The sequence below is a fragment of the Rousettus aegyptiacus genome, unplaced genomic scaffold (genome assembly GCF_014176215.1).
Source record: "Rousettus aegyptiacus isolate mRouAeg1 unplaced genomic scaffold, mRouAeg1.p scaffold_m13_p_15, whole genome shotgun sequence".
Classification (NCBI taxonomy): domain Eukaryota; kingdom Metazoa; phylum Chordata; class Mammalia; order Chiroptera; family Pteropodidae; genus Rousettus; species Rousettus aegyptiacus.
The window spans coordinates 10,884,905-10,905,116 of record NW_023416290.1 but is presented as its reverse complement, the minus strand read 5'-3'; the positions used below and the strand labels follow the sequence as shown (position 1 = coordinate 10,905,116).

General features: G+C 41.3%; 2 protein-coding genes and 1 long non-coding RNA gene across 6 annotated transcripts in view; 2 read left to right on the top strand and 1 right to left on the bottom strand.

Annotated features, from left to right (window-relative positions):
* LOC107514811 overlaps positions 1 to 12,595 on the bottom strand; it is a 48,690-nt gene extending 36,095 nt beyond the window's left edge. The window contains exon 1 of the long non-coding RNA XR_001597882.2: positions 12,447 to 12,595. This is a non-coding gene — a long non-coding RNA (uncharacterized LOC107514811). The remainder of the gene's footprint in view (positions 1 to 12,446) is intronic.
* Positions 12,596 to 12,664: 69 nt separating this feature from the next.
* On the top strand, positions 12,665 to 14,417 carry RRS1 (ribosome biogenesis regulator 1 homolog). The gene has a single exon (XM_016152901.2). The coding sequence runs from the start codon at positions 12,753 to 12,755 to the stop codon at positions 13,866 to 13,868; it is 1,116 nt and encodes a 371-aa protein (XP_016008387.2). The 5' UTR covers positions 12,665 to 12,752; the 3' UTR covers positions 13,869 to 14,417.
* Positions 14,418 to 14,544: 127 nt separating this feature from the next.
* Positions 14,545 to 20,212, top strand: part of ADHFE1 (alcohol dehydrogenase iron containing 1) — a 29,337-nt gene continuing 23,669 nt past the window's right edge. For 3 of the 4 annotated variants that reach the window (XR_004954593.1, XM_036232812.1, XM_016152900.2), the window contains exon 1: positions 14,545 to 15,762. Coding sequence is in view for 2 of the 4 variants with exons in the window: in XM_036232812.1 (XP_036088705.1) it covers positions 15,691 to 15,762 (72 nt within the window). In the remaining 2 variants the exon portion in view is untranslated. The remainder of the gene's footprint in view (positions 15,763 to 20,212) is intronic. The other variant, XM_036232814.1, reaches the window with a different exon arrangement.

Genomic DNA, 20,212 nt, shown 5'->3' with positions numbered 1-20,212 from the left:
CCGACAAATAATCTAAAAACTTTTTTAATAATTAAAGGTCTCAACCCTTTCCCTCATGAAAAATTTAGCCAGAATTCCTAATGGATACAGTGATTTGAACTTTAACTCACATAACACAGAATTAAATGTTTCCAAACCAGGTTGCTCAAAAAAGATCCAAAAGGCCTAAGTACCAACAAATATATGAAAAGATGTTCAACATCGCTAGCTATTAGGGAAATGTAAATCAAAACCACAATAAGATACCATCTCACACCTGTTCGAATAGCTATAATCAACAGGACAAATAATAACAAATTTTGAAGAGGATGCAGAGAAAAAGGAACCCTCATACACTGCTGGTGGGACTGAAAATTGGTACAGTCACTATGGAAAACAGTATGGAGGGTCCTGAAAAAACTAAGAATTGATCTACCATATGATTCAGCAATCCTTCTACTGGGTATTTACCTCAAAGGCTTGAACACCCATATCCAAAAAGATATTTGCACACTGATGTTCACTGCAGCATTATTCACAGTAGCCAGGACATGGGAGCAACCGAAGTGTCCTATGATAGGTGATTGACTAAAGAAGCTGTGGTACATATATGCAATGGAATATTACTCAGCCATAAGAAGAGATGAAATACTGCCATTTGTGACAACATGGATGGACCTCGAGATAATCATGCTAAGTGAAATAAGCCAGACAGAAAAAGTTGAAAATCACATGATATCACTTATGTGTGGGATATAAATCTAAAAGCAACAAATGAGCAGGACAAACATACAGAGACTCATGGACATGAACTATAGGCTAGTGGTTACCAGAGGACTATAGATTAGTGGTTGCTAGTGGGGTAGGGGAGAAGGGGTAAAGGGGGTCAAATACAGGGTTTAGAGGGAGAGTGAAGTAGGTAAAGGAGATCAAATATATGGTAGCTGAAGAAAACTAGACCTTGGGTGGTAAACACAATAGAATATACAGATGTCAAATGATGATGTACACCTGAAAATTATATAATTGTACTAACCAACATTACACCAATAAACAATTAAAAATTAAAATAAAAAGACAAAAGGCCTAAGTAATTCATTGACAGTCAAGAATTGGATATCATTTCCAAATCCCAAGAATGGGGTCAAGCTGAATAAGCAGAGAAATGATATGTAAAGTTAGACACGCTTTGGTGAGGCCATCCCAAACAGGCAACACAGTACACCTCACCCCTCACAGCAGAAATAGCAATTCATCATCATATGCTACTACCTTTTTTATTTAAGAATAGCATTTAACGAGCTTATTTTAGAATCTGATTCATTATCATTTTTAGGAAATTTAAAGGCCTTAAATCTTCCCCATACTGTGCATGATTACACCTACTTAAAGTTCACATCTTTCGCAGAAAGGTGGAACATCAGTTCTAATTTTACATACTAGTGTGATCAAGAGCATAAAGCATCAGATTGCAGGTCAGGAGACCCAGGTTCTATTTCTGACTTGGTCACTGCTTTTCTTTAATGCTTCAGTTTTTCCATCCCTAATATATGAGCAGAGTTCATTAGAACTTGTCAGAGTTCATTAGAATAAATTATGTTACCAGCATTCATTTTTAAACTATTGAGCCCATACTGTGTGTTGGACACCATCCTATTTGCTGGTATTCATTAACTAGAAAGGCATGATTCCTAATCTCAGAGAGCTTACAATTGTTCCAAATATTTTTACTGCTATCAAATCACTGATACATTCTCAAGAACTGCCGAGGATACCTGAAGTCAGTAAGTCAACCAAGTCAACAAATATTTGTGCAATATTTACAGTGTGCAAGGTATTGTTCGAGATGAATGGGAAAAAAAAAGTTCCTCACTAGACCTATGCTCATAGCAAAAGGATAGAGGTCATGTTTGTTATTATACTGTGTCCCCAAAGTCTAGCATAGTGTCCAGCACTCAGCAGGTACTCAGTATATTTGTGAGTAAAAAAATTATAGTCTCTACTCTCAAGGGATTAGAATCTAACAGGAAATGTAAAGCACCAGTGCATCTATGCATCAACCACAATATATCACAGCATGTTATAAAAAGACATGAAAGATACAAAAGGAATAAAAGCAAGAACTCAAACAGATACTTGTATACTAAAGGTCACAGCAACATTATTCACAATATCTAAAAGGCAGAAATCATCCAAATGTTCGATAGGTGAATGAACAAAATGTGGTATATCTATACAATGGAATATTATTCAGCCTTAAAAACAAAGGAAATTTTGATGTTACAACATAGATGAAACTTGAAGAGGTTATGCTAAGTGAAATAAGCCAGACACAAAAGGACAAATATTGTATGATTTCACTGATATGAGGTACTTAGAATATGCAAATTCGTTGAGAAAGTGATGGATACCAGGGACTTGGGGAATAAGTAATGAGGAATCTGTATTTCATGGGTAGAGAGTTTCTACATGGGATGAGAAAAAAGTTCTCAAAATAGATAGTGGTGATGATTGCACAATAGTGTGAATATACCTAATGTCACTGAACTGTATCCTTAAAAATAATTAAAATGGCAAATTTTCTTATGTATGTTTTGCCACAATAAAAAAAAAATGATAGTTAAAAAAAGACATGAAGGAGTTTGGGAGGCAGTAACATCTGCCTGGCTTAACCAAGATGGCGATTCCTAGAAGTGATGTATTTGTGCTTGCTCTTCCATTTAATGCCTACAAATCAAAGTTTTCACTGTTAATAAAAAAAAAAAAAAGCATGCACTTGTTTTCATATGGTTCACCAGTTTTATATGACTCCTTCTTACACAAAAAACTGATAAGAGAAGTTGCTTCTGGGGAGGAGCACTGGAAGTCTACAGGTTTAGGGATCTATCTAATGGTCTGGGGTAGGAAATGACTTAATTTTCACTGCACATTTTTTTCATTTAAAATATTAATATTAGAATATATTTGAAAACAAATGACTCCTTAGATTCCCTAAGTGTGGTCTGAAAATATACAAATTGTCTTAGGCCGCTTGCAGGTGTTCTCAGTCTCTGCTGTGGCCAGTTTATCAGCCCTGCTGTGCCGTCCTCTACATAGAATGCTGTACACTCTGCAGTTCTGCTATTCTACCATAGTTCCCACTAGGAATGTCAGCCCCGAGAAGGCAGAGCTGTCCTACCCCCAGCTATATTTCCAGAACTTAGAACAGTGCTTGATTTTTAGTAACTACTCCGTTAACTATGTCACTGAATTTACTCAGCAACATTTATTGAGCACCTGGTATGTGCCAAACACCTTTCTAAGCACTGGAGGCACCTCAGAACAAAACAGATAAAAACTGCTTCCTTGTGACACTTACAGCTCTCTTTGCCGAAAACCTACTGCTCCTTTGGAGAGTACTCAGTACCTTTTACCTTTTCATCTCCCAAATTCCACAGACTTGCAGCCTTCTTAGCATGGCCCACCTTCTAATAATGTATTTTCAAAGATCTTACTTTTTCTAAAAAAAAAAAAAAAAAAAAAACCACGCTTCCTTATGGCAATTACATTCTAGTGTGCAAGGTCCCCTGCACTGGATATGACTACAGTTTCTCATTTTGCCCTTCCTAGCTCTTATTCGCTGAGAGGCAGAGACTTTTTGGATATCATTTCAGGCCTTAAGTTTCTTAAGAAGCAAAACAGCCTCCTTCATCTTCTTGTAGCCTTCAACTTTATTTTCAACTACCAAAGGAAGTTCAGGAACTTCCTCAATGTGGGGACCAGCACTGATAAGCCCACGGCAGCCAGGGCAAAGCAGATGACATATCACTTCTGTGTTGTGTTCACTCTGTGGTACCAATGGCAACAGATTTTGGTTGGTGCAAACATGTGGCCACTACAACACATTGCCAGAAGCACCAAGGCCAGAACGATGAGTCCCACTGCCTCAAACCCTGGGAATTTGAGCCACAGCTCTGCCGGTACCCCATGACTTGGCACTGGTTTGATGACCCGCTAATTCACTGACAGCATAGGGCTGTCTTTTGCTTTTGCGCTAGTTGGTGTGAACAACGTTCATAATACCTGGTTGAACAGGAGCCTTGAACACAGCTGGCAAAGCAATATTTATGCCAGATGATTCCCCCTTTTTGGAATACACTGATATTAGTGGACAAGCATACACCATGGCTGGGAGAGGAGAAGGCCATGCTCCTCTCTTAGAGAATCTTTGAAAGCAGTTAGGCCATTTTAAAATCATAAAACCCCAATTCTAAAATTTTACGTATTTCTAACTTTAGTTCTGCTAAACGAAAGGTTTACATTTTAAATTATAGTTATCACTTTCATGCATCTCAATTCTAAAGTGATATCATGTAATACTTTTATAATTTTGTTATATAAAAGATTAATAAGTTTGATTGGTACGTTACACCCAAACTCAGCAACACTACCCGAGGACCAAGGGTCCCTCACAGAAATTAGAGATAAGGACCAAGATTATGTCGTTATGAGGGAGCCCAAGTCTGAAGTTGCTGGTCGACAGCATCTCTGAACTGGGCTCAGAATTGACATTGTAACCCAAAAAGGATAGAACTCAGCAGGGGGTAGGAAAAATGGTACAATCGGAAAGTGCCAACTCTGATGGCTCTGGCACCATTCTAAGCACCCATTCTAGCCTGGACTCTGGTAGTGGTAGGAGGAGAGCACAGTGGATGCCCCAGTCCAAAGACAGTCAGTCAGAGGATGGAGTTCCCTGAGAAAGTCACTCCGCCTCACTGAACATAAACCAGAAGGGGCGGCAGCATCAAATAAAGAACAGTGACTTTTTCTAATGAAATTCAAGAGCTCATGACTCTTGCAGACGGCAAGTTTCTAAGTTATATCATCTTTCATTTCCCAGTGGTTACTACTAAACAGATCAGAAGGGACTTCATGAATATTGAGATATCCCTTCAAACTTTTACCTTCCACTTTATTTAGATCACACTTCATTCAGATTTTGTTTCCTCCTGGGATACACTAGATCTTATTTCCAAAATTTTGAGCTAGATTATTTCCCCACTTTTTCTCCACATGGGAGGAAGCACATGGCCATGAAGAATCTTGGGACCAGTATTAGGGTATGATGGGAAGAGATCGAATACCTATGCTGGGGTACATTACAATGTCTGGGAAGTTCTACCACACTTTTTATATGCCTTCCCATGAAGACATTTTTCTCTTCAGTTATATTAACAGTCCCTGCAACAGAGGCATCCTGTGGTGTTTCTATTGCACTTGAAATTGTGTTGTATTAGGCATTTACCGAATATTTGTTGACTCATGATTTATGCAAACTAGAAAAAGGGAAAAAATTATGATATCCTATCATGTGTCCACTTTCAAGACTGCAAATATTATGAGATGTCTGTCACAGAGGCTTAGTGGAAAAGCTGCTATGTGCAGTTTTTATATATATGGCTAATTTGGGAGCTATAAACAGGGAGAAAAATATAATGTAACAAATGTTCTCAATTATTTGCTTACAAGAAATTATGATTTGTAATGTATTGATAGTGTCTGCTAAATCAACTCTTATTAAATATATCATCAAAGGAATAAATCCTTTTGTTGCATATTGTAAAAAAACAGCTTTAAACAAGATTCTAAGAGGAAAGAGAAATAATATTTGGTAAAATATTCTTTGTTAAAATAGCATTTGTCATTTCCTCTTTATTTTTATAGCTGTTAAAGGACAATGAAAACAATAAAAACTAAGAGTCTCTAATTATTTCAAACTATATATATTTATACATAAAATTATGTAACACTGTCTTATTTAGCAATTCTTTTTACAACAGCTATATGAGATAGATAATTCACAGAATTGCCTCAAAAGGATCGCTAACTGCTCTAGTAAAAACTTAGAAAATAATTGAATTCCTCCACAGGAACATTTCCAATAATTAGCCTATTATGATGAACTAGGATGCTAACTAGACTTACTAGGGCAAACATTTCATGATATATACAATAATCAAATTATTATGTTGTATATCTGAAACTAAAAGAAAACTCAAGCTAATAAAATGCAAGAGCAGAGAAAAATAGGTATAGAAAAGACTGGGTAAATAGAAAGTATAAAATAAGATAGAAATAAATATATCGAGTCAGTAAAGTTCACCTCATAAATAAGGAACTGACTCATAGAGGGGTGAAGTGACCCACCAGAGCCACACAACTACAGAGTGGCAGAGATGGAGCCAGAACCTGTCTCCTGACTGCCCCTCTAGGGTTCTTTGCAAAGCGTGTTTAAATAATTTATCTCTGACTCACAGAATTCTAAAATTGAGAAATCATGTTAGCCCATTTTTCAGATGGTGGGGATGATTCTTTGGGGAATTTGTCCCTAGGTAATAAGGCCAGAAATCATTCTCAGAATGATAATTACTAAACATACCAGTAATGTTATTATATTTTATTCTACTCTACCTTCCTTACATTGAAATTCTCTCACTAGCTTTCTCTGATGCAACACTGAACTAAAAAACACAAAAATGTCCCAATTTAAATCTTTCTTTAAAACTTTTCTATAACTGTAATAATCAAAACTATTATTAGTTGTACATCAGGAAAGACATAGATAAGCCAATCTACAATCGTTCATTCTTAAGATTGAGAATATAACATATTTATAATAAATATAAATATTTTATAAATATATCTTATCTTCTTCCCTACAAGACTTTTTTCCAGAACAATAAATATTAAAATGAACTAAACCTTGCTCATTCTCTACTGTACTTTCCAATTCTCAAAGTAGTTTAATGGTAAGGAAAGAAAAAAAACTCATCATGAATAACCTACAAAAAAACAATAATCATCCTCCGTGGTATTAAAAACTGATTAGCACTTGTGTAGTCAGTCTCCTTGTGCACACAGAGAGCAATTTGTATGTGGAATTATACAACCAGCCCAGAAAATAAGATAAATAAATGACTCAGGAAGAGGGGCAGGTTTGCAAAATGGGATATATTAGTCAAAAACTTTAATCAACAACCAGGAAAGAAAGCACTATATAAGAAAATAATATTGAAGCACCTGAAGAGCATAAATTTTTATCAAAAAGAGCATAGATTTTTATCAAAAAGCACTTGAAGAGCAGAGATGAATCATAAAGGCCACCTAGTCGAAATTCTTCAAAACTCTGAGACCTAAACTGTATCTCCTTTGAAATCCACAGGCTTTCCAGAAAAGGGAACCCAAGGGGCCCACCATAAGAAGTCAGCTTCCCTGACTGAAAATTCACATCATCTTGGATAATGAGACAAATGAAATAAATACTGGAAAATATCTGGGATGTTATTTATACATTTTAAATAATAAGACTTATTTAGGCCTTGTGGGAAAGTACACATGCCACAAGCAACTAGATCTTGTGCATTATCAAGTGGTCAGGGCGCTAGGTAAGACTGCAGTGCACTCTTGGATGCTGACAAGGATACAATGACACACCTTCTTTGCACTAAGAGGTTCTTTCCTTTGGCAAGCAAAAGCACCTAGAAAAAGAAAAGTGTTGGCTACAGAATTTACTATATATGTAGTTCTATTTTTAGTATTTCTATTCATATTTTTCATAGATGTGTTCTAAAAACTAATAGGTTAATAATGTTTAGAAACAATTCTCAGTAAAGACATACCAGTAACTTCCTGTGTATTATCGATATTGCTTATGTGGGGAATTTAAAATAAAAACTGGATTAATATATGCTCACACATGCTCTATGGTTACAAAGACAAATTGAAGGCTGTGTGACAATGAAATTGCTTTCCTTAGGGAAAAGGTACTCAGGACTTAGTTGCCTAATCCAGAGTAAATCAACATAAAGTTATTAATAAAAATTGTTCAATCTTATTAAGAGAAACAAAAAAGGATTTCTGACTCATTGCAATTTTATTTTCACAAAATAGAAAAAGATCATTTAATAAATACATCTATATTTTTTGTTATTAGAGTGAAAATATCTCTAAAATTCTGGAACTTCGGTTTTCCATTTTACATCACTCTTTCATTCTGATATTGAACTCCTTATGGAAGTAAAATCTAAAGCCTAACACCAATCTCATTCCTTTGGGATTTGGTGATAAAGTCTTATGAATAATGAATAAAAACCATCAGCCAGTGGTGCTTATTTGTCTTACAAGTGGCAATAAGATTTTGGCAAATAAAGAAAACTGCATTTGCCAGTTTTTAAAAAACAGAAACCATTGTGTATTTTATAGAGAGCAAAACAACGAAGACAATTCCAAAATGCTACTATCATTTTTACTACCCTAAAATTCAAAGTACTTCTAGACAGATGTACAATGTTTGATAGTTATATTTTATCTGCTTCTGCACTAACTACACAAAACCTCACTGCTATACATTTTTTGTTCTCTTTTAGAACAAAATAATTGATTTTTTGTACAGGTTTCCGACTAAAACTGAAGCATATGAATACACAGATTTTGTCTATAATTAAGAACTTTTCAAAATTAAATTTTCCTTTCCAGTGCTTCCAATTTAAAATTATAAATCAGTAAAAATGAACTATGTGAATAATGTGTTGTAAGGGCTCTTTTCTGATACTTTATCACATTACTGGCACATTGAATTTCCTAGACAAAAATACTCAAAATAACTATGCTGAAAAATATGGTTGAATATCCCAACAATTTCTACTACCAAAAAAGGGGCAACTAGAAAATATTTAAAGTAAATCTAAGTTAATGCAGAACCAAAAGAACAAAGAAATTGCTTACAAAAATGTTCTACTGACCAAAGTAGTTACGTGAAAGTTATTACCTTCTTGTTCCTGGTTTTCGTGGGGAAGGGGAGGAATCTCCCTATGGGTTCGCTTTTGTTAATAAAAAACTTTATAATAGTTGCTATAAAAATATAATTATTGCTTCTTCTTTCCTGCACCTCATTTTTGCCTTTTTTGAGGAATTTTCTTAAGGTTGTAGAAAGATAGCTAAGATGGAAAATAGGAATGGAAAAGAAATACTTGAAAAACAAACATAAGAAGCACTATCATGCCATGTGAGTAAAAAGAATTGTTTGGGGCCAGATCAGGAACATCCAAGACCAAGAATAATCACATTTTGTTAGGTAGAAAAGGGAGTTTTTGACAAAAGTGACTTGTCCAGATCCATGCAAGGTAAATCTTTAGGACTGGCTTGTAGAGAGACCCAAGGCAAAAAACTATTAAAATGCTCCTGGGCTAGCAACTTGGATATCAGTTGGGGTCCTGGCAGGAAACAAGTAGCAGCCCAGCTGGGTAATTAAGAAGGATCAACAAAGGGAATATTTCCAAGATGTGGGTGTAGTTTAAGGAAACAAAAAGAAGAGTGCTACAATGGCAGGAGCCATGACCACTCCAAGCCTGAAGGAACCAGGGGGATAGTTAGAGGAGCTGGGAGAGGGTGGCTGCAGGGAGAGAGCTGCCCAACTGGAGCTATGGCCTTTTAGAGGAACCAGCCAACCCCTACCACCTGCAGAGGGCTGGGGGCATACATGCCCTCACCTCACTCTCTTCACATTCTCAGATCTTCTGTCACTGCCTCTTGCTGGCTGCATGCAGCTAGAAGCCAGGGGCAGAGAGCAGAATGGAGCAAGGGAGGATCTAGAGAAGCAAGGAGTAAGGTCATGGTAGTGGAAATGGAAAGGGGACAGTTTGGAGACAAATGTAACAGGGCTTCCTACCTGAGTGGATTTGAAGTGGAAAGATAAAAGTCAAAGATGACATCATAGTTTCAAGCCTGAATTACTAGATTAGAATGACGATAACATCAACTGAGCCATTTTTTACTATCCATTGTATTTCCAATGCCCAGCACAGTACCTTGGGTGTGAAAGGCCTTCTATAAACATTTCTCTGGGGAGGAAGAAGGAATGGATGGATGTTATGTGACCTTAAACATACCATGTTTAGAGTATGTGGAAAAGCCCAGCAGGTAATTGGAGATTTGAGCCTAAAGCTCTGAAAAGGAAAAGAATAAAGATGTACCTCTAAGAACCATGTGCACAAAAATGGCAGTGATACCATGAGTGGATGAAATGGCATAGAAAGCAGGTATAAAGAGAAAAGAAGGAAGATCTAGTGACAAAACTTGAGATCTGTCTGCTTATGAGACAAGAGGAAGGAAAACCAACAGAGAAAAGACAAAGAGAAAAACCAACAAAAGAAAGACAATATCTGTAACCACTTGCTGTACTGTTAAAATAATTTCACATACAATTACACATCCCTGGTAGGCTCTCCTTTTCTTGACACTGCATGAAACAATCTTACCTAACATAAAGATGATACAAATGCAAGCTGTAGACCTCCACTTACCCACTTGCCTCAATAAGATTTTTTTAAAGCCCTAATTCCCAATCGTAATAGTTTTGCTTACCTTAAATCTAACATAGCCCATATTAATCATTTTTTAATTTAGAAGAGTCTATTTAATAAACTTATTCTTTCAAGTAACCATGTATTGAATACCTATTATGTATCTAGCACTATGCTCAGCAAAATGGAAGTAAAACCTCAGTCTCCAGTCATCAAGGAAATTAGAATCCACTTGGACTAAAAAAAAAAATTGAGCATAAAATAATTAGAGTTCAATTAAGACTAACTTGTGTGATTCAAATCAAATAGTACTTCATCCAGTGAGAATTCATACCATTCAACACTTGTTGACATCTGCTTATTAAAATCTAACTGAGAAGACTGATAAAGGAGTTAAATCCTACATAGTTGCACTTCCTATTAAAAGCCCAATCATGCATTATGGTAAATTTCTCTTTACCTTTCCTTCTTCCCCACTATTCCATAAGGTCTCAATAATCTTTGCATCTAGTGTCTGGAACATGGTAGTATTCAAATATTTGTTAAAGGAATGAATGAATCAAAAGCTAAGCCAAGTTCAGAGCAGCTGCCAATGCGCTTAACGCTCTCCCACAGTAAATCCCCAAAATTTTAAAGTTCAAACCAGTTACCCAAGAAGGCAATTGACCTAGCCTTGGCCCAAGGGATGATTGGTATTACAGACTTTGTGCTGAGTACTAGGTAAAGTTTCAAAAAAACTCTGGCAAATCCGAAAACTTTTAGAAAAGATGAAGATTCTAGCACAATGCCTGAAGTATAAAATGTGCTCATTTTATGGTTTATGAGTGAATGAACAACAGAGAGCTGAGGAAAGATAGCTCACAAAGAGGCCAAACTCTTGGGGCAGGTGTCACAGATGCAGCTGTATCTAGCAGAAACTCAACTGAAATCTATTTCCTAATGGCTGTTCTGTCCGTTTCTATAGGTTAATTCTCCAGCATATATGCCTCTTCACTACTTCCAACCACCCTTTAAAGGAAAACAAAATCTGTAAACAACACAATCAGCAGTGCCTCAGAAACATGACTGTACATACTCACCACTTAGAGATCTTATTAAAATGAAGGTTCTAAATTATTATGTCTGGGGTGAGGCCAGAAATTCTGCATTACTAACAAACTCCCAGCTGGTGCTATGATGCTGGTCCAGAGACCACACTTTTAAAGTATCAAGAGCCTGGAAAACATTACAGAGAATATGTACATAGTCTTAAAGCCATGAGTAAGCCACGTCCTGCTCTCATATTTCCTAGTTGTATAACCTTAGACAAGTCATTTTACCTCTCTGAGCCCTCCTTTGTCATCAGAAGAATATGGTGAGTAACAGTTAACTAATTGAGTACTTACCATGTACCAGAAACTGTTGCATATTTATTAACTTATGAGGACTTAGGTTAAACAACCTGGCCAAGGTAGATACAGTAATCCTAGATCTCATTCTAGGTGGTCTGACTAAAGAACCTGGGGTTTGGTCTCTGTGTAAGACTGCTTCTTCAGTTTAGCTCCCAAAGCCGTTCCGAAGATTAAATAACTGGTATTTAGCTAACATTTATTGAGCATTTACATGTTCCGGGCCCTAGTCTAAACTCCCTTGGGGGAATATTAACTCGATTATCTTTATAACAGCCCTAGGAGGTTACAGTTTTAAAAACAGGCTAAAACAAGTTAAGGTCAAACAAAAGCCTGGTCGTCAGGATTGGAACCCAGGCATCCTAACTGCAGAGCCCAGCGTTCTTCTGCCTCAAACCAGGAGAGGATGGGGCCCGGGACGCTGGACTGCCAGCGTTCAGGAAGCCCGGGGGGGGGGGGAGGGGGAAGCGCGCGCTCGGGCCCACGCGGGGCGGTCTGTCAGCCTCGCTCGCTCCCAAAGCAAACTGAGTCTTCCTCTACACTTAGCTTCACAGGTATCTGTGGAAAGCGTCTTTTTCGGCCCACACTCAGGCCCACCACGAGTAGGTCGGGCTCTGGTGAAATACAGTCCCCAAAAGGGCTGACTAGCGAAACATCTTGAGAACGCATTTTCACTGAAATGTGACAGAGTCGCTCCGACACCCCACAAACTGAGGCGCCATGAACCTGCTCCGCCCACCTGCGCCACTGCCTCGTGGGACCCGCAATCCCAGTAAGGCTCCGGAATTCGTAGTCTAGACTCCTCCCGCCAGCTCCGCCTCCGTCAGGGATCCAGCCAAAGGGGCCGCCACGAATCCCATCCGCTCTCCAACACCGCCCTCTGCCGGCCTTTCCTCGAGTAGCCCGGATTGTGAGCCAGTTCCGGCTGCTCCGGAAGTGAAGCTTTCTCTTCCGGGGCGAGCGTCTGGGCAGTCGCACGTGTTTCTGATGCTGTAGTTTGAGCCGGCCCTGGCGGAGAAGTGATTTGAACCGCCGAGCCGGAGCCATGGAGGGCCAGAACGTGGAAGAGCTGCTGGCAAAGGCAGAGCGGGACGAGGCAGAGAAGTTGCAGCGCATTACGGTGCATAAGGAGCTGGAGCTGGAATTCGACCTGGGTAACCTGCTGGCCTTGGATCGGAACCCCCCCACCGGCCTGCGGCGCGAGGGACCCACTCCAGAGGCCGAACTGCGGGCTTTGGCGCGGGACAACACGCAACTGCTCATCAACCAGCTGTGGCAGCTGCCCACGGAGCGCGTGGAGGAGGCGCTGGTGGCGCGGCTGCCGGAGCCCACCACTCGCCTGCCGCGCGAGAAGCCGGTGCCCCGGCCGCGGCCGCTTACACGCTGGCAGCAGTTCGCACGCCTCAAAGGTATCCGTCCCAAGAAGAAGACCAATTTAGTGTGGGACGAGGTGAGCGGCCAGTGGCGGCGCCGCTGGGGCTACCAGCGCGCCCGCGACGACACCAAGGAATGGCTGATCGAGGTGCCCGGCAGTGCCGACCCCTTGGAGGACCAGTTTGCCAAGCGGATTCAGGCCAAGAAGGAACGGGTGGCCAAGAACGAGCTGAACCGACTGCGTAACTTAGCTCGCGCGCACAAGACGCAGCTGCCCAGCGCGGCTGGCTTGCACCCTACGGGACACCAGAGTAAGGAGGAGCTGGGCCGCGCCTTGCAGGTGGCCAAGGTTTCCACCGCTTCTGTGGGGCGCTTCCAGGAGCGCCTCCCCAAGGAGAAGGCGCCCCGGGGCTCCGGCAAGAAAAGGAAGTTTCAGCCTCTTTTCGGGGACTTTGCAGCTGAGAAGAAGAGCCAGTTGGAGATGCTGCGAGTCATGAACAGCAAAAAGCCTCAGCTGGATGTAACAAGGGCCACCAATAAGCAGATGAGGGAGGAGGAACAGGAGGAGGCGGCCAAGAGGAGGAAATTGAGCCAAAAGGGCAGGAGAAAGGGGGGCAGGCAGGGGCCAGGGGGCCGGCAGGGCCCTGGAGGCAAGAGGAAAGGGTGTCCGCCCAGCCAAGGAGGGAGGAGGAAAGGGGGCTTGGGAGGCAAGATGAATTCCGGACCGCCTGGCTTGGGTGGCAAGAGGAAAGGAGGTCAACACCAAGGAGGAAAGAGAAGGAAGTAAATTTCACCCTCGGACCCGCCTGTAAACCAAGAACTACATTAAATGTGAAGTTCTAGGTCCTGAAGTGGGGTGCAAACGAAGGTGGCCATTGCTTCCTTTGAGCTTGAGGTTTAAAGGATAGGATTGCCTTCCCCCCGAGATACTATGTCATTGTTGGACTCTGCAGGTTAATGTTTTTCCCACAACCAAGACTGGCTGGAAATTTAAAGAATGTAATTGAGGACATAAGAATTAGAAAGAATGGTGGAAACTGAGAATGAATTCTATTTTTAAAGAGCCACTTTCTTTTCTTTCTTTTTTTTTTTTTTAAACTTTGGCTATGGTGTGAGGGAGAGTTGGTCATGTTTCAGAAACTAAGTTGATTTTGGCATTTTTCTAACAAGCTTGTGTATTTATCAAAGCCGGTGGCAGTGGGTATACACATTACATTTTCAGAACTGGCCTTACAAGTAACTTGTAAAGTTATTTAACAAAACTATGTGTATCTAATGTTACTTTTAACTGTTTGGCTGTTGGTAGAAATCTTAAGTAAATTTGTACTTGGCACGAGTTATTTTCATTTATTTCTAAAAAACACAACGCAGCTAAATTGTCTTGATATCTGCAGACCACTTTTTAAGAAATACTTCTTTTGGTATCATATAATATTGAAAGTGTACAACTGGTGTCAGAAGAGATTTCATGCTTTTCAACACTGAAAACATTTATTTTACTATAAATGATAAATTTGGGCTTAACTAAATAATAGTAATCCTTATTGATCCAGAAGGTACTGAAATCTTTCTCAACATTTATGTCCCTAATTTTTTTTTTTTTTAACTTCAAATAGGGTTTGTTGGGGAACAGAACACCCACAGAATCCTTAATTGGAACATTATTTTTTGATTCACTTGTCACATTGACCTCAACTGGTTTGTTCTGGGTCTCTTTTCGTAATTGATTTCAGTAACTCATTTTTGTAAAAATGTCTCCTGAAAAGGATTCACAGATGATCTAGAATCTGGGGGTGAGTGCTGCTCTTATAGGGCTGCAAGCCACTCTGATCTGATAATTGGCAGGAAATTAAAATTGGGAATTTTTTCATTGCTTATTTTTATAAGGTTAATTTTAAAAATTGCTATGAAAAATATTCAGATTTCATAATAGATTACTTAAAACACATGTTTAATGATTACTATCTTCAGATACTTTCTGATTAAAGTTGAACTTCTCCTTGTTAACTTTTCAACTGTGACATGGTGCACTTGGAGTTTCTAAGCCCTCCCAGAGTATAGTGTAATCATGGAAAGTTTTAACTACTGATGAAACCGTTTAATGGAATCCTGAACAATTTCATAAAAGCTAAGCATTAATCTTTTAAAATCAGCAGGAGTGGAGGAGTGGGATGGTTTTGTTGAGTTTTGATTTTTGTATTTAGACGATTTAGCAGTTGGACACAACACTGACCCTGTAACAAAGGACCCCTCTGGCTTTTTGCAAGATCCTCGGTTATTGTTAAAAGTTTAAATGCAGTGTCTCAATAATTGTGAAAGGAAGGCAGAATAACACTAAGGAATCAGAAGGGACAGAATGCCCTTGTTTCTACCTTTCCCCACATGTGAAATAGAGAGGTTTAAGTTTATTTAATACCCCAAACGGTTACCTTTACGGCAATTTCAAAGGTGGAGGTTGAGACTGCGGCAGGGTCACATGAGATTTTGACTGATGGGACAGCAGACCTGAGCCACCGAGATCTGACGCTTGGGGGCGGGCCCTAGCGGAGTGGGCGGGAGGAGAGAGCGGTGCTGGCACTGGCGGTCGCCCCTGGCGAGGCCGCAGGGAGATGCGAAGCAGCCATGGCCGCCGCCGCCCGCGCTCGGATCGCCCACTTGCTGAGGCAACTGCAGCGAGCAGCGTGAGTGCTGGCCCCGGCGGGCGGGCAGGGGACCCGAGGGCGCTGCCGTGCCCACGCGGCCTCCCTGGGTGTGGCCCGCTGGACCCCGCACATTCTTCCTTAGGTTACTTTCAAGAACCTGGGAAGGGTCCACCGCGGTGCGCTGCCGCTGCGCGCGGGGTGGGACCGGGTTGTCACATAGCCTTGCAACCACGCGCCGCGCATCGAGGCAGGATTTTACCCTGTTGTAAGGTTAAGAGCACCGACACGGAGAGTTCGTGCCTGGTTCCCACGTCGTGGCAGGCAGTGGAGAGTTTGGCACAGTGACCAAGGCAAATTCATGTACGCAATCGACACATCAATATTGGATGCGTGTTCTGTGCCAAAGTTGTTCTAGGTCCAGGGGTACAAAGATGAAAGAGTCCGGAGCAGTTTAAAGTCTCATAGGATATCATGAATGGACAGAGTTTGTAAAACGGGCCTATGGAGAATGCAGCTGAGAGAGCGTATAGAGGAGAGTGATGGGCGTGGGAAAGCACCAGGAACTTCACTCCCTGGTGTATACAGGGAGCCAGGATGTTCAATGTTATGCATGTCTGACTCCCCCTCCAGAAATGCGGGTTACCCAGCAGCCGCCTGGTAAAGTACTTGTTAGCCGTGCAAGTGCACTAAGGGGTTGGGAAGACATGGACCTATTCAAGCCAGCAGGTGGATATAAAGGGAAGGTGGGGTGACTAAAGAGGAATTTCAGGCAAAGGAAAAGCAGCACCAGAGGCAAGAGATGGAGTTTCAGGACTAAAAGTAGTTCAAGTCTGGACCTTCCTTCATTGGAGATGGTGAAGGTGAAGAAGACAGATGGTGAAAGACCATGACTGAGAAAATAGATCTTACCGGATACTTACCAGGTGCCTGGCACTGTCCTACACACGTGACATGTAATCTAATCCTCACGACAACCCTATGCAATACTGGTATTGTATCCTCATATTACAGATGAAGAAAGAAAGGCATGGGGAAAAGAATTTGTCCAGTCTTATGCAGCTAAGCAAATAACACAGTCATAATTTGAACCCAGATATTCTGGCTATTCAGTCTTTGTTCTCAGTTCAATGCCAAGGAATTTGAATTTTTTCATATGGATCATGGGAAGGTATGGCAGCAATAGCTCTCACTGTGAAACACTAGTACCTTGAAATACCCCATGAAAAAAAGAATTCCATGGCCAAATAGATTCAGGAAACTGCTCTCTGCTGCATAGCCCTCTTGGAGAGTCAGGATATACATTGGCATACACAGGGCTCTGCGAAGCCCTGTGGGGGTGGATAGGGGAGGTTAGCTGTATTTTAAACTATTTATTCTAAACTAGTCATCATAGAACTCTTCTTAGAAGCAACACCATTCATATCCCTTGGAACCTATGTCATGTAGAGCATGTTTTGGAACAGTTGTATGACAAAGAAGTGTGGCATAATTAGAATTATATTAAAGTTTCCCGTGACGGTATAGAGTGGAGAAGAAAGACTAGAGGTAATTGTAAGGTTTCAGTTAAAAGGGGATGGCTTCCAGCACCAAGGAAAGGCAGCTGCTACAAGGGATAGATGTGAGAAATACTGAGGAGTTGGTTAAAATCAGCAGAGTTTGGGATTGATCATTGAGACAGAAGTCGAGGTTTCTGGCTAGAGCCTCAGGAAAACAGTTGGGCCATTTACCTAGATTGGGACTGTAGGAAGTTTAACTTCAGGAGGAATATGACAACTGCGGCCTTGGGCATTGTGAGTAGCACATGCCTCCAGTATGTCCAGATGAAGACAACCAACAGGGAAATGAATATATTGTTCTGGAGCTCAGGAGCGAGTTGAGGACTCATCCACGTGTGTAGTGGGCAGTTGAAACCATGAGTGTGGAAGCAAAGGCCTTGACAAACTGTAAACATAGGAGAAAAGCTCTGAGAAATCCCGGGGAGCAGCATTGTCATAGCAGTAGGGGAAAACGGTGCTTTGTTTGTTCTGCACATGTTCATTTTTTAAAATAAGGTAAGCATTTAAAAGTGAGAGATTTCAAATAAAAATCTCGGAAAATTGGGAAATGGCATCTTTGGGCCCACATTTCATCTGGGGAAAGTCTGCTGGGGAAGAGGCGAAGTGGCCACCTTAGGACAGGGCAGGGACTCCAGCTGCTGAGGGACCCAGCACAGCCCACCACTCACTCCAAATAGCAGTTGCTCTGACAGCCAGCTGCTCCTTAGGCATCTAGATTTGCAAATGATCTGCGCTTTGAGTGGAGGAAAAGGAACCAGCATTAAAGCATAAGAGGCAGGGCCAGAGAGGTGGGAGGAAGCCCAAGAAGGAAGGACTTACATTCATTGCAGATTCACAGTGTTCTCATCCCTGGAGTTCAGCAGGGGATAAAACAGCCTAACCTCCCTGGCTGTTGAATGTGTGGGGCAGACAATAAACTAAGTTCAGTATGTTAAATGTCAATAGACAGTAATGTTAGAGACAGACAGTAAAGGGGAATTGGGTGTTGGAGGAGGGGGATAGAATTTTAGAGAAGATGATCAGTGAAGACCGTCTTCTCTAAATTAGTTTCCTATTGCTGTTATAACAAATTACCATGAACTTGGTGGCTTAAAGCAACACACATTTTTTTCTCTTACAGTTCTGGAGTAAGGGAATTCTAAAATAAAGGGCCCAGATGAAGACGTAAGCAGCGCCACACTCCCTGAGAGACCTTAAGGGAAAATCAATCTTCTTGCCCTTTCCAGCTTCTAGGGCTTTACTCCTTGCACTCCTTGACTGTGGCCCCTTCCTCCATCTTCACAGCCAGCATTGTAGCATCTTACTTCGGTGGTCCATTGCCGCCTTCTGCGTCAGGTCTCTCTCCAGCTCCCTCTTATAAGGATGCTTGTGATTACATGAGCCCCCACCTCTAGTAATCCAAGATAATCTCTCCATCTCAAAATCCTTAATTTAATCACATCTGCAGAGTCCCTCTTTATCAAATAACATTCACAGGTTCCAGAGAATAGGACCAGAATATCTTCAGAGGCTTAGCCAATCACACTCACTGAGAAGGTAACTGTTACAGAAAGATCAGTGGAGGGAGAGAGCAAACAATGTGGCTCTCTGGAATGGTACCTACAGGTGGGGCACACCTGGCATAGTTTCAGAACATGGTGACTAGAGCAGGGTGAGCAAGGGGGAGATGAGGTTAGAGACATTGGGGGCTAGGTGGGGGTAGTCAAGGATGACCCCAAGGTTTTTTGGCCTGAACAACTGGAAGGATGAAGTTGCCATTAAACTGAGGTGGGACGGAGGCTTTGAGGGAAGACTAGGAGCTGAGTCTTACAAGAAAACTGTGAGATGCCTAATAGACATTCAAGTGGAGATGCTGAGCAGGCAGTTGAATCTGGAGTTTAGGTGAGAGGTCTAAACCAGGAAGATAAATGTGGAAGTCATCATTGTAGAAGGAAGGCTCTCAAGGCCATGAGAAGAGGTGAGGTCACTCAGGGAGTGAGTGTGGAAAGAAGAGAGACGCGCCCATTGGCTAAACCCTGGGACCTAGCATTCAGACTCAAGAGCAAAAGGAACTAGATCAGGGGTAGCCAGTGCAGTAGGAAGAAAACCAGAGAGTGCTGTCTTGGAAGCCAAGGGAAGAAAGTATTTCCAGGGAGGAGAGCGTGAACAGGAGTGAACCTGCTGACAGGTCAGGTAAGATGAAGACAGAACTGAGAACTGAGTGATATATTAGCAAGGTGAAGTACATCAGTAATCTGGTAAACTGGTCAGTGGAGTCATGGGGCAAAGACCGATTGGAAAGAGGTTCCAGAGAGAATGAGAGAAGAGAAATTAAAGAGAGCAGGTACAGTCAGCTAAAGGGAAGGAGAGAGGTGGGGGCACATCAGGAGAGGAAAGAGAGACAAGATTGCCATTTGCTTTTTAATATAAAATGGGAAAAGTAACAATTCCATTCTGATGGATAAGATCTATTTGGAGGGGAATTTTGGCGATGCAGGAGAGAGAAGAATTGGTAGTGATGTCTTTGAGTAGATGGGTGGGGCTGAGATTTCGTGCACAGGGGAAGGGTTGGCCTTTGCTCAGAGGATGGCCAGCTTGTCAGTGATACAAGGGTGAAAGCTGAAATGATTGAGCCAGAGCCAGGAGCTGGGTAGATGAGGGGCTTGCTCTACCTGGGGTTTCCTCTGCTTCTCAGGAAGAGTGCAAAGGAGCCCATCAGTGGTTTCAGGCCTTCCTTAGAAGGTGGGGGAGCTCACAGTCTATTTGCTTCCCTAAGCCAGGCTCTGTGTCCTTGCACACCAGGAAAAGATAGAAGATGGTCAGGAGATTTTGAATGCCTACACGTATTTATTTACTCATTCATTCATTCAGTATTAAGGGCTTACTTTGTGCCTGGCACCATGCGAGCACTGCAGATAAAGTTGTGAGATAGGATGCCTCTTGCCTCGTTACCA

What these genes read in the sequence shown, in the direction of transcription:
- RRS1 (XM_016152901.2), top strand. Translation starts at nt 12,753, where the DNA reads ATGGAGGGCCAGAACGTGGAAGAGCTGCTGGCAAAGGCAGAGCGGGAC.